Source organism: Vigna angularis, chromosome 3 (assembly GCF_016808095.1).
Source record: "Vigna angularis cultivar LongXiaoDou No.4 chromosome 3, ASM1680809v1, whole genome shotgun sequence".
Classification (NCBI taxonomy): Eukaryota; Viridiplantae; Streptophyta; class Magnoliopsida; order Fabales; family Fabaceae; genus Vigna; species Vigna angularis.
In genome coordinates, this window is record NC_068972.1 from 33,957 (window position 1) to 47,879 (window position 13,923).

Genomic DNA, 13,923 nt, shown 5'->3' on the forward strand with positions numbered 1-13,923 from the left:
TAACGTCAATGGAATGAATTCTAAAAAACCAAGAAAAGATTCATTGTCTAAAAAAAAGCAGAGGGCCACTTTTGTAAATTCCCACTTGCTGAGCTGGTTTTTTGCTTCTCATCGGCTCATGTTGGTGATGATCATCATCTCTCTCACGCAAATAATCACTTTAAATTAATTACTCTCAAATCAATTAAAAGAAACATTAATTACTTTCAGTGAATTCCTGAAAGTGAACACAATGTTAGTTCTATTTTGATGATTGAAGTATATAAGTACATTATAAAACAATTGAAATATCACTTTGTAATTAAATTAATTAAATTTATGTATTGTATTGAAAGTTTTTATAGGCTGTACTGGTTAAATTTTTATAAGTAGTCACATATTATTATCAAATAATTATAGAAAGAAATTAACGATGAAAATGTTACAAAACTTTCATATACATTAAATATTTGCTAAATTATGAAAGAAAAATTGAAAAATAATATTTTTAAATATCATTGATAATGGAAAAAACGTGAATTGCTGATTCTTAAGTAAACAATAACCATAACTACTTTTTAATATTTAAATAATATTAATATTTAAATATTGTTAATAATTTCTATTCAAATATTTTTTAATAAATAAAATTATTAGTAATAGAAATATTAACTATTGATTAATTATTCAAAATTTAATTTTATAAAATTATATTTTTTATTTAGAATCACGAGATTGATGCTATTTTTTAAAATACTAATTCTTTTAAAAAAATTATTGTAATTAATTTTTTTTTTCATTAAATTTGTTTATATTACAATTTACATTAATTTTGTTATTTAATTTATATTTGGAAAACTTGTTTTAAATAATTTAATTTAAAATGGAGAAACAAAATAAAACATTATCGTGAATATCTATGAATATTGTAAGTATAAAAAAAGATAAATAATGAGACATTTTTTAACCGAAAACGCTAGTTATACCTGTCCCGTTCTCATTCAGGATTGCATACATGTTATATTTTCATTGTATAAGCCCCTATTGATGTGACAATATTACTAACAAGGAAATTGATACGTTAAATTGTTGCACCAAATCCTACAAACTTTTTCATTCTACTACCCATAAGGCAAAACAAAATAAATAAGTAAAGAGATAAGCAATCTGGATTAAAATTTTGAAATCGTTACTCATTAAGAAGTTTGTGTTCTTCCAAAAAATTATTATTCAGTGCAGGACCTTTGACAGCGTGATCATGTAGTAGAGCGTGAGATGTTTTACGCAACACAATTTGGTGCCTAAGATCAATGTGTGACTATTGGAGACTTAGTTTTCCTTTAATATGAAAAACTCAAATATTAACAGATTCCAACTTCCATAGTTCCATTTATTGATGCTATTTAAAAAATATCTTTGCATTTAATTCTAGGGACTGTAATTTTTTTTCTTATAGTTAAAATTTCAATAACATATTTCCCCCCTAGCATACCTTAACCCTTACACTATTTTACACATGTATTTATTGGGAGAAAGAAATGAGTAAAACAATTTACACATGTAGTTTCTCCAAAATAACCTTAAATAAAGAATAAAGAATCCAAACATAGCAATTGGCAGTGGCATTACCGGGGTTTCAAGAGAGCTTTTGACCAAAGTTTCTAGTGAAAAAATATAAATTGAATGTGAATACTCCAATGGTTCCTTAAAATTGAATAGTGTTGTAATTAAAAAGATTAAGAGGGTATTGTAGTAAGATTTAGAATGATTTGTCACTTTTCGCCCTAAAGTGAACTTTCTCGCATTAAATAGCTTGCTTAAAAGAAAAATTCCACAGCTCAATACATAGTCATTTATTTCACTAAAAATTAAAAATTGAATAATCGCCCCCATTGCTGGGTGAATTAACAATAATAACGACAGAAAAAGAATTATAAAGGAATATTTACAGATTTGCAACCGTACCAAACTATGAGAAACAAAACTTGACCCTCACGATATTGAATAGAGCATACCTTCTTAAAAACAGTTAATCTGCTTAAGTGCCATACCTGGGTCATTGAATATTATTAATATAAGCATGTACATCCCTGAAATCAAGAAATAAACTGGGTTAAACAAATTTTGCTTATAGGATTATTTATACTACGAGCATAGTAAGCCAATTTTGGTTTTAAATGTGTAAAAACATACCATGCAGGCTTCTACAAATTGGGATGAAAAAGAATGGACTGGGAGTAACTAATTTGAATAGAGATTCTATTCTGTTGTTTCAGAGGCCTCGTCCAACCCAAAGTTTGGGAGGAGGGGAATCAAGAGGGTGAAGAAAATTCAGAGTATTGGTTGAATAGGATGACATAGAATCCGTCATGTTCCATTCCATTATTTTTAGTTTTAAGAAGCGTATTGGTAAATAGTACCCTTTGAACAATGGTTAAGGAACATCTACTTTTCACCCTATTAAAGGCTTATAAATACTTGACAAATCAAGTACAAAATGTTATTACGTTTTCAAAATTTCTGTATAATACATGTTTTTGAGTTCATTAAATATTTATACTTTTCCTTCTTTAATCAAACACCCTAGAGGTGCCCGCTAGCATTTGGTTTTAAGAAATTCAAACAACATAATTAATGTCATTTAATTTAAATCCTTTCTACCAATTCAAACAGCTTAAAGATCCCGTGCTTGCACTTCGAATAGATTCAATGCCAATTCACATTTCTAGTATGTGAAGAGGTGTCTATGAAAGAGCATAATAAATATAGGGCTTTCCATGAACTTAATATATGGGATTGAGTGATAACCCTCGTGTCCATATTATTTCTCTTGAAACCAAGTAGACTTTTCAATTTAACATGAAACTTCAATTACATTCAATAATTAATAACAAATACTTACTTTAACCGTGAAAACAAAAAACAAGTAATTAAACAAAAATAGTCCATTTTAAATATTACCTCCAGACAAGGCAACCCGAGCAACAGTCTGACAGCCGTCTCATGATGGCTAACTAGTAGATGAAGCAATGTACAACGGAGGAGGAGAATCAACATACTCGGATATTGATGATCTGTTAGGGTCTTCTGGAGGTCTTGACCCATCTAATGCTGTAACTTTAGCACTGCTAGAAGGTATGGAGAAACTTCGAGCCATTGCTGAAGGAGGCATTGGCAATGGAGATGCTGCATTTGATGTAACCAAATTATTTCGAGCAGAAAGCTGGGGACCTCGGGACACCAATGGACCTGAATGACCCACCAAACCTAAAAGCTTAGAATTGGATGCGGAAATGGTTGGAGGCCTAGGAAGTTCATGAAGCTCATTTATTTTTGGTGAAGATGAAAGAGGGGGAGAAGCACTAGGAGATACTTTTGGAGATGATGATGATGGAAACTGAGGAATTGATGTCCGTAAAAGAGGTCCAGAAAACAACTGGACACTCTCTATAGAAACAGGCTTGGTTGGCCAAGCATTACTTACCAATGGACCAGAAAAGGCTTGTCTTTTAATCTTTTTAGAGTAAGCAGTAACAAAGTCATGATTTGAGGATAAATTACCATCAATTGAAGGAGGTGGCAATCTAGTGGTAGCAGTATTGGTATTACTCTCCTTGACTACAGACTGCACAGTCCTAACATTCGGACCAGAAAATGCCCCATCTCCAAAAGTTTTTCCATATTTTTTCTGTTCCAGTGGGGATGAATGATACAAATTCTTCATAGGCTCATCTAAATTTGCCTTTATTTTGGAAGGTACTTGCTTACTTGACGTCGGAGATACGGAACTCTTTGCATCAACTGGTGTAGGCAGCACATATGAATTGAACTTCCGTGATAAAGTGGGCCGCATCTTACTCAGCCTTTCTCTAGAATCACATTTATTATCAGCTAAAAGTGGGGCAGATTGGCTCGCTGACCTAACCCTAAAGGAGAATGAATTCCTGCGAAGCTTATCCAAGTTTTCCTACACAATAAACAACACGCATATTTATAAGAGTTCAAAAATTTTAGATTATAAGGAAATTAACTAATCTCGTTTCAAATGCATCAAGAGGCCTCCACTTGGGTCATATATATCAACCTGTGTAGTATTTCCAGTCCTAAATCCAGTGAGGTTTTTGTTTTTCCTTCCCTTTGCTTTTATGGGTTGAAGAAGCATGCATGACTCAACATTTCAAAAAGAGAGTAATTAGGCCAATCTAAGCTTTTTATAGACAAAAATTAAAATCAGAAGTATGGATATGATCCAAAAAATTGAAAATCATAAGGTTAGTGTACAACTTTCATATAAACTATATGGATAGACAAGAGATATTGATATTCCAGGTTATATTCTGGATTTTCTTAGTTCTTAATCCACCCTTCCAGTTTTCATCCAAACTGAATTAGTTGTTCACACAATTACATTTGAAAACAATATTACAGATGAAAAGTTCCTGCACATAAGAACATCACTTAGGCTTTAAAACCACAACTGCTAGGAATGAAAATAAAGAGAGGGGAGAGAATATGGGGAGTGTATAGCAGGAGGAATACGAAATTCCGTGAGAGGTTTAGGTGGGATGTAAGGTGGATAGGGGGCCTACTTCCCATCATCACACCCGACATCTATCACTACTTGTGTTCTCAATGAATTCCTACTCATATTGATGCAGGTTTGCTGGAATGGTTGCTCAATCATGGTAATGTTCATTTCTCAATGTGATTGAAATATGAAAAAGACGTTAAAAAAATTACTACTTTTTCTAGTTTCGAAAGGTAGTTTGAGTTGTCTAATGTAGAAACATCTTGCTCGTGTTCATTTCTCAATGTGATTGAAATATTCAAAAGACGTTAAAAAACATTACTAATTTTTCTAGTTTCGAAAGGTAGTCACCTTCTTTGAGTTGTCTAATGTAGAAACATCTTGCTCGTGTTCATTTTGTGTATAGTCAAAACTCAGCTCCCCATCATCATTCTCATCATGGCTGTCACCATCTTCATTTTCATCTTCATCTTCGTCATCATCCTCATCCTCCCCTTCAATACCAATGAAGTGGTAATCAATGTGATGTTGTTCTGTTACTAATTTTACGTGCGGCTCTGCTGTCTCAAGAGATTTAACTGCTGTCTTGAAGAAACACAACTGTTTCGGGGGATAAAGGAGGCAGTATCAAAGGAAAGAAACATTAAAAATGAATAATTCTCCCACACTGAAAAGTAAATATTGGGAATAAGTAAAACCTGAGCTGCATGGTGACGTGCTGCCTGTGTTAGAAGGCTCCACGATTGACCTTGCTTCAGAGATTTCAAGCGGAAAACAAATAAGGTGGCCTCCTCATCATATTCATCACGAGCAATTTGTAACTGCTGCAAGGAAATAGTCTCTGCTCTTCCGCTTCTAGACCTACCTCTTTCTCTATATCTTGTTAACATGGACTCGTATGCAACTCTGCAGATTATAGACCGAAAAGATAAGGCGCGAATCACATTCAAAGACAATTATATCCAATACAACACGCCAAACCTTTTTTCGTCACAATGTCGCTTCATCTCCTGTTTCAACGTGAAGGAAAAAAAATAATAAATAATCATTTGCAAAAAGGATAGAGCAAGATATGGTAAAGTTGACAAATAAGCGAGGAATGTTGTTGGGGAAATAAGGTTGGGTTGGAGGTAAGGTAGAGAAAGGTGGTCGGAGGTGGGAGTACCCACTAAGATAAAACTAACATATTAAATTTGTCGGAATAAAAAAAGAAGCTAGGAATCTTGTTTGAATAATTGAAATAATTGTGTTGATGGGCGTACTGTAAGGGAGTTAAAAAGGGTGGTAATAATAGGAAGCAAATACAGAAGGGTAGTCCAAATATGAATGGAGGAGATAAAGATTGGATTAGATAGAAGAAACCTCAACAATTCGAAGTTCATTCAGAAGAGAATCCGAGGGAACGGTAATTGTCTGGGTAATATGAGAGCGCTGAAATTACAAAAAGGGAAAAAGGATTAGAAAAGCAAAGAGAGAGATTGTTGAAGATTTAGGTTAGTAGTGAATGAGTAGGGACTGACATATTTATCAATGAGCTTCTGGAGTTGAAACTGCATTTTACCGAGCATTATGAGAACTTTGCCTGCATGAGCGCATCAAATGGAAAATAGGAAGAGAAAGAGAAAGTTAGTTGGTAGTTGGGTATGATGAGTGAGTTTTGTAGTGTAGGAGAGATAAGAGCATAGTACCGCTTTCTTCATCGTCATGCAAGGCGGTGTTCTGAAGAAGGCAAGAGCCCAATTCTCCCAAGGATTCTGAGAATTCTGGAAGAGAAGAAAGTTTCCATAATTGATCTGTCTTAAAATAAATAAATAAAAAATAGAAAGGAACAGGAACAGGAGATACCATAAGCACTATTGGCAGCCGCGGCAGCCGCGGAAAGCAAGCTATCGTAGCAGTCTCTCATGTCTTCCATGTCCTGAAGTGGAAAAAGAGTTGAGTATGAATATGAATTAGAAATTGAACCCTAAAATTAAAATTGAAAGGAAAGAAAAGAAAAACCTGGGTAGCCTGAGCGAGGTCCTCTAACTGGGACAAAGGCAGAATGTTAGAGCGGTCACGGTGGTGGTGATGCTTCTCTAACGTCAGAACTCCCAACTTTCTCAGAGACCTCTTCATCTTTTACGCAAAGGAATGGATCAGAGAACCGTGGCTTCGCTCTCTCTCTCTATCTATCTATCCCTGCGTCTGATGAATGAATGGTAAGTCAGTGAAGGAGGTAACTGCATAACAAGTTGAGCTGAGCTGAGCTCCGAAATTCCAAATCCAATTAACAAACTCTTATTACTGTTTCTTTCTTTCTTTCTTTCCTTCTTTCCTTCTTGGCTTTTTCCTTTTCTCTCCCGCTTTTCGACACAATTTCTTTATCAAACCTAATCCTTCTCCTACATTCCAACACATCCTGCATTTAATTAACAAATATATAATTAAATAAATGTTTTTAACGTCTGAACTAAATTTGCATTGGCATGGTTTTGTATGGTCAATGAGAGTGTATAATTGGAGATATAATAGTGTGGGCGAAATCACCCCCGAAATGTTTGACCGTTTACAAAAGAAAACAAAATATCAAGTTCAGAGTAGTTTCGAGAATAGAAGACCAGACCATGATTCCTGAAGGGAACAAAGAAAAATAAGACTTTCATTTTATTTTTTGGTCAACAAAACGTGTTCCCTGACGTGAATTCCAAGTTATTTACTCTCAATAACCTCCTTTTGGTCCCACACCTCATTCTAACTCCTTCTTTGATGTTATTTTTATTTTAATTTTATGATGAAATATGTTTTTTTTAACTTTAATTAAAATTAGATTTTTTTTTTAATTTTAATTAAATTAAATTTTATAATTTTAAAAATTAAATTTTTTAATTAAATTTTGTAAAATTTATTTAATAATTTAAATATATTTATATTTAAGTTGTTTATATGATATTTTTTTAATATTAATTAAGAACACAATTCAACCTTAAATATCTTAATAAAATTTAATTACAAAAATTAAATTCATACAATTTTAAAAATAAAAAATTAAATTAATTCAAAATTTTAACAATAGATTAATTTTTAAAAGTTAAGAAAATAATATTTAATCCTTAATTTTAAAAAACAAAATTCACTGAGTTATGCTGAACTTTTTTTTTTAAAAGAACCTTGTCTTTTATTACTTTTAGAACAAATCTTGCTCCATTTACATATCTATTGCCACCTCATTATACTTCCACGTCCAATAAATTTGTATATCCATTCTATAATTATTATTTTTTTCTTTATACAAAAAATTAATTTTTTAATGACCATATAGTTATGAATGCTGTTTGTTTAAAAAGATGGATTCTGAACAGAAAGAATAAATGCAGTATACACTTTTCGTATTTGTCAATGACAAGAAGAAAGAAAAAAAGGTGACTTTATTATATTACACATTTATCCATTCAAGTTACACGCTAAAATCTCCAAATTTCAAATTTACAAATTACATTACATGTTACGTTATACATAAAATCAGTTATTGTTACTTATATAACTTACCATAGTTAATTATATAACACAATATAATAATACTAATAAGTAAAAAAAAAAATACAAGAATAATAATAATAATTTAATAAATTTTTTATTAATAATAAAAAATTTAAAAATAATATATTAATATTAATAAAAATATTCATTAATAAATAATAATAATAATACATTTATATAAAAAAATAAGTTATTAATAATAAAAATTAAAAATTATAATAATTATAATTATTATAAAATTAAAATAAATAACAACATATAATTTATGATATTACTACTGTTAGTATTAGAGAATTAAAATAATAATAATAGTAAAAGTAAATTTATAAATTAATATTAAAACTATATTAATTAAAATTACTTATTATAATAAAATAATTTAATCATTTCATAAATATCATTTTTTTATTTTTGAATATATTGTATCAATCAAATCATTAAAAAAATCTATTTAATATAAATAACTTATCTTTTCTCTCTCTTTTCCTTCGTTTCCATCATTTCTCAGTCTTTCAAATTTAGCACTTAGAATAAACACATCCTAAAAGAAGGTTATCAAGTAATTGGTGGGTTACCAAAAAAATATTTCTCTTCTTTGTTATGTGAAAGAATTTGAGTTTTCTGCCTTTTGTATTCACGTGTGGTGGAATACTACAGTTTGAAAATATAAACCATTTCAACTTTTAAAAAACAAATTTTAAAATTTAAATAAAAAAAATTGTATTAATTTTCTAACTTATGTTTGTGAAAAACATTTAAGGTAATTCTCATGTCTACTAGGATATACGCAATACAAATAACAAATGATATCTCTTTGTTTCTCAGTGACTAACAACTTCCCAAAGGTCATACGTAGAAGATGACTTTTCGAAGAAGAATATTTTATAACAATAATCAAAAGATGAATTTACTAAGTTAAGAACAACTTTGTAAAAGAGATAAAAGTTTACATAAAGAGATAAAAGTTTACATACAAAACCTACTATTTCGTTATTTAACTATCTAGAAGAATAAACTTATTATCATATATTTATATCTACATCTATATATATATATATAAGTATTCATTTATTTTATTTTGCATTTTCTTAAACTGTTTACTTAACCGATCATTATTTTCATTATCATATTACCTTAGGATAAACATAATAAATTAATCTGACCTATTTACTTTTGACAAAGAGTGAAGGCCTACCTTGCATAGTTAGTCAAAGTGGGTTCACTGTCATTTTTTTTTCTTTTAAAATTTTGTTATTGGAATGACAGATTTTTTTTTTAATTTTGTTATATCTATATATAATATACATAGTTTAATTTAAACAAAAAAATTAAGTTGACAAATCCATCTTTTTCTAGTCTACTAGGTTGATCAATAGGACAAGATAACCAAAACAAATTAGACATATACTAAAATCTTTTATTTTATCCGTGGTTATAAGTTTTTATATTTTTCAAACGTATTAATATATATATATATATATATATATATATATATATATATATATATATATATATATATATATATATATATATATATATATATATATATATATATATAAATTGATTATTCTTACTTGATACATAAGTATGAGTATCTAATCCAGTTTCGTTATCCATTGAATATTTTAAAACCTAAAAATATTTATGAATATTTAAAAATTAATATTTTATAAATTTTTAAAATAAAATTATAAAAATATATAATATAATATAAATTAAAATTTAATTTTAATTAAATTTAACTTAATAAAATATAAATTAATTTTAATTGTAATTAAATTAAATTTAATAAAATATAAATTAAATTTTAATTTTAATTTTTTACAAATAATATATATCTAGATATAGATAGTATAATACTTGTACCACTTACTAGTAAATTATATTTGAATATCTTTTAAAAAAAGTTTAAGGATGAAAATACAATTATTAGTGTAAAAAATATAGAGGGTAGAAAAATCATTTAAAATTTCACTTCACATATTTTTATTTTTTATATTGACCTATGACACTGAAATTATTTTGTAAAAAATTTATATTTTAAAATTTATATTTTTCACAACTTATTTAATTTTTTTTTAGAAAGATCAATTTATCTGTACTAACATTTTATCAAGTACAGATAAAATTATAGTTAAAAAGTAATTAGTTTATCTAAATTAATATTTTCAAGATGTTTTAAATAATTTTATTTGAAATTTAAAATATATATATATATATATATATATATATATATATATTTATGCATATATAATATAAAACTATCTATTTGTAATAATAAAAAACTCACAGGTACTTTTTTTTTAGGATACTTAGGAAAGAATAACATGGAGGTACGAGGTAGCAAGTAGACGCTGTCTCAACTTATTTCCATTACTAACCTTCATTATTGTTACCTTTCCGTGCTTTTACACAAGAAATAAATAGTGACAAAATTAAATTTGAAATTCTTTTTAAATTTAGATATTTTTACTTGAATTCCTATTATTTTTTGGTTTATATTTAGATTATATATTCAATTTTTTCCCCATATTTTATTTGAACTCAATTTTGTTACAATTTTCTTTAGAATGGTACAAAGTTGGCCCTTGGTAAGATGACGTGATTATGTGATAGAGTGTTTTGGTGGAATTTAATATGTATTTGCATTATTTTGAAGCCAAGGTTGGTTAAATAAAAGAAGGTTTCTTCCGAGTTAAAAAAACATTCTGTATTCGCTACAATTGGAAATTTGGAGAACATTTGAAAAGTTTGATTATGGTGGTGGCCGATTTCTATTCGCTACAATTGGAAATTTGGAGAACATTTGAAAAGTTTGATTATGATGGTGGCCGATTTCTATTTGGACTATTGAAGTTTGGATGATTTTGGAGTAGACGTTGACGATGACTTGCAATCCTTAGATGGTGATGAAAATTCTCGTAAATTCATAAGAGATAAAGGATTGTCATACAATGACTAAATGTAAGATTTGGAAAGCTAAAAGTGGATTTGGTAAATTTGATAATATTAAACTGCCAAAAAACATGACTTATTATAAGTGGCAATTAGGAATATATTTCAGTGTTATGGACAAGTTTATTGATGCTATATGAACATATTTCAATGGAAACATACAAACATTTTTACATTTTTTTTTCCATTGAATCCCTTTCATCTGATTTTACCATCAAGGGAAATAACATGAACATTTGATTTTGCAGTCTCAAACACAACACTACAATCTTGGATACAATAAAAATAGATCTCTACAGTCCTAATTATTTTTATAAAAATTCTAAAACAAATGTTCTAAAACTTCATTTTTCTTATTGTTTAGTTTTGTAATGTTGTATTTACATTGCCACATTAAATGATCACTCACCCAATTTCATTTAGGGGTTCAATTAAAAAATATAATTTTTTTTAACTTAACAAAATTTAGGGGTTCAATAGAATTTACAATTTTCTATAAAATTAAAAACAACATAATATTTTGTAAAGATTACACTTATATAATATGATCATATATATATATATATATATATATATATATATATATATATATAATTGGTTTCAACACCATTTTTAATATAGTATTTATTAATCTTTTGTCATTAGATACTCATAATTTTTATATTTTCAATTGAGTTACAGTTCAATTTTCTTTTATTAATTGGATGTAATTGTTATTTTATTCATCATCTAATTTTCTTTCCTCTTAAGAAATAAAAAGTTGTGTAATTAATATAAAATAATATTGATAACATATCAAAACAAGAATAATAGTCACGACCAAAAAATTAAATGAGAAAAAAAATATTTAAAAAATAAAAAACTTTAAGTATCAAATAAAAAAGTTAATTAAAATAGATAAACTTTTTTCACACTCGGTTAAGGGAAGAAGACAAACCTTTTAGGCTGTCACAACTTCAAAGGCAGGCAAATAAGTTTTCTTTGGCTAAATTAGCTTTTTGTGTTTCATTATAAGGGGAGGCATGTAATTGTGAAGTCCCACAAAGAGTATAAAGTGAATTAATTTGAGGTTAATTGCAGTGCTATGCAGACACAGAAATGAGATGATGTGGTAATACATTTTTCATGTACTCATAAGAGAATTTGAAACCAAACATATATGAAGAATGCGAGCAATATGACAGAGAATGGACAGGGTATAGTGTAAGCTGCAATATGGATGAGTTGAGTAGTATAAATATGATAAGTGGTGTTCAAATCCAAATGCATCATACCATGATTCAGAGCTTGGAAAATACTGGCTTGCGTTTCTGTTTCTGTGCCGTCACTGCTTCAGTTAAGTCAGAGGATAACAATCTGGCAGAATTCAAGGTTGCCACATAATCCAACCCCTGATCCACGGTTAAGTCCCTACTTTTAAGCAGCACCATTTTTGTCCCAACAACAGCAAGGGGAGACTTGATGGCAATTGCTGTCCATAGTTGAAATTCAAGTGATTAAGTCCAACAATAAGTCAATTACTTTTAAGAATAAGAATTACTACTGAGTCGTATGCAAATAGTGTAAGTATTAGTCATTAGTGCAAATGGAAAGAAGGAAGGAATGGATGAATGAGTGGTGCTGCATTTGGTTAGGTTAGACAGATATTTCATTGAAGATTGAAGGGGAGGAAGGAACCTTGAGCGAGATCCATGACGGCCTGATCGAGGTGATGTTTGGAGTCGAAAACGCGAGAAACGAGACCTAATTCCTTAGCCTCCTCACCGGTGAAGGTGCGACCGGTCAAAGCCAGTTCCATGGCGTTGCCGAACCCCACAATAAGGGGTAGCCTCTGAAGAGTTCCCAGATCAGCCGCCAGGGCCAAATCCACTTCTTTAACGGAAAAAAACGCCTCCTTCGTGCACATCCTGATGTCACACGCAGTGACGATGTCAATTCCACCACCGATGCACGCTCCGTGGATACTCGCAATCACAGGCTTCCGGCACCGTTCAAGGGCAGTGACGGCATCTTGCATCGCCATGATCTGTCGGCGGAGGGCCTCGCCGGAACCCGAATTGGATGCGGTTGATCCCAAAATGGAGAGGTCGATGCCGGAGCAGAAGTGGTTGCCAGCGGCCGATAAGACGATGACCTTAACGTCGGGGTCGTGATCGAGGGCACAGAGGGCCTTGGGGAAGTGGATGAAGAAATCATGGGAGAGAGCGTTCCGTCGTGATGGACGATTCAATATAACATACCAAACACCGGATTTTGGGGTCTTCTCCGATATTTCCAGACTTGGGTATTTGTATTTCTCTTCCATTCTCTCTTATAACTCTATCTCTACCACTTACCCTCTATTTATCATATTTCATTACATGTGCAATAATCTTTCAATTCATGCACAACACGTTTTTTTATCTTTCCTTACCATCACATTATTATTATTTCTTTCTTATTTCATAAATATAGTTTTAATGTTTGTTATATATTTCTTGTTGAGAGAAATTTCGTCATTTTGTGTAAAATGATTATTTCATCATAGAAGTGTTTTAATCGAATTTATTGAAACAACATTTTCAGCTCAATTACTTACTAGGAGTAGTTTTCTCATATTTTTTTTCTTTAAAATACATAATACAGGATTAAAAGAAAAATATGTATTTAAATTATTTTTGAAATTATTAAATATATTAAAATAAATTTCCAATATGGAGGAATTAGAAATTGTTTTTGGAATCATTTTTCATTTCTTTCAATTTTTGAATTACATTTCATTTTCACAATTTCAATCATCATACCTTAAGTTTGTCAAATTGATAGACTTCTTTGATCAAAAAACCTATTTATCACTTAAAACAACACACACAACCAGATAACTGAGAAACAAAACTGTATTATTCTGGAATCAAAAAATACACTGTTACAACACCTAACTCTCAAAGGAACAACCTCATGTC

The 13,923-nt window shown here is 29.8% G+C and overlaps 1 protein-coding gene and 1 non-coding gene across 2 annotated transcripts; both read right to left on the reverse strand.

The window, feature by feature from the left end:
• Positions 1 to 1,796: 1,796 nt before the first annotated feature.
• Positions 1,797 to 7,044, reverse strand: LOC108325207 (uncharacterized protein At2g33490). The gene is made up of 12 exons (XR_008247741.1): positions 6,795 to 7,044; positions 6,509 to 6,694; positions 6,353 to 6,425; positions 6,196 to 6,270; positions 6,028 to 6,089; positions 5,870 to 5,938; positions 5,489 to 5,517; positions 5,206 to 5,413; positions 4,859 to 5,107; positions 4,064 to 4,147; positions 2,941 to 3,946; positions 1,797 to 2,069 (listed from the first exon to the last, which is right to left on the reverse strand). It is a non-coding gene; the product is annotated as an uncharacterized protein At2g33490 (transcript).
• A 4,912-nt stretch (positions 7,045 to 11,956) lies between these two features.
• LOC108325212 (delta(3,5)-Delta(2,4)-dienoyl-CoA isomerase, peroxisomal) lies at positions 11,957 to 13,314 on the reverse strand. The gene is made up of 2 exons (XM_017558239.2): positions 12,659 to 13,314; positions 11,957 to 12,452 (listed from the first exon to the last, which is right to left on the reverse strand). Exons 1-2 carry the CDS (start codon positions 13,284 to 13,286, stop codon positions 12,262 to 12,264), a joined length of 819 nt encoding a protein of 272 aa, XP_017413728.1. The 5' UTR covers positions 13,287 to 13,314; the 3' UTR covers positions 11,957 to 12,261.
• Between the last annotated feature and the right edge of the window lie 609 nt (positions 13,315 to 13,923).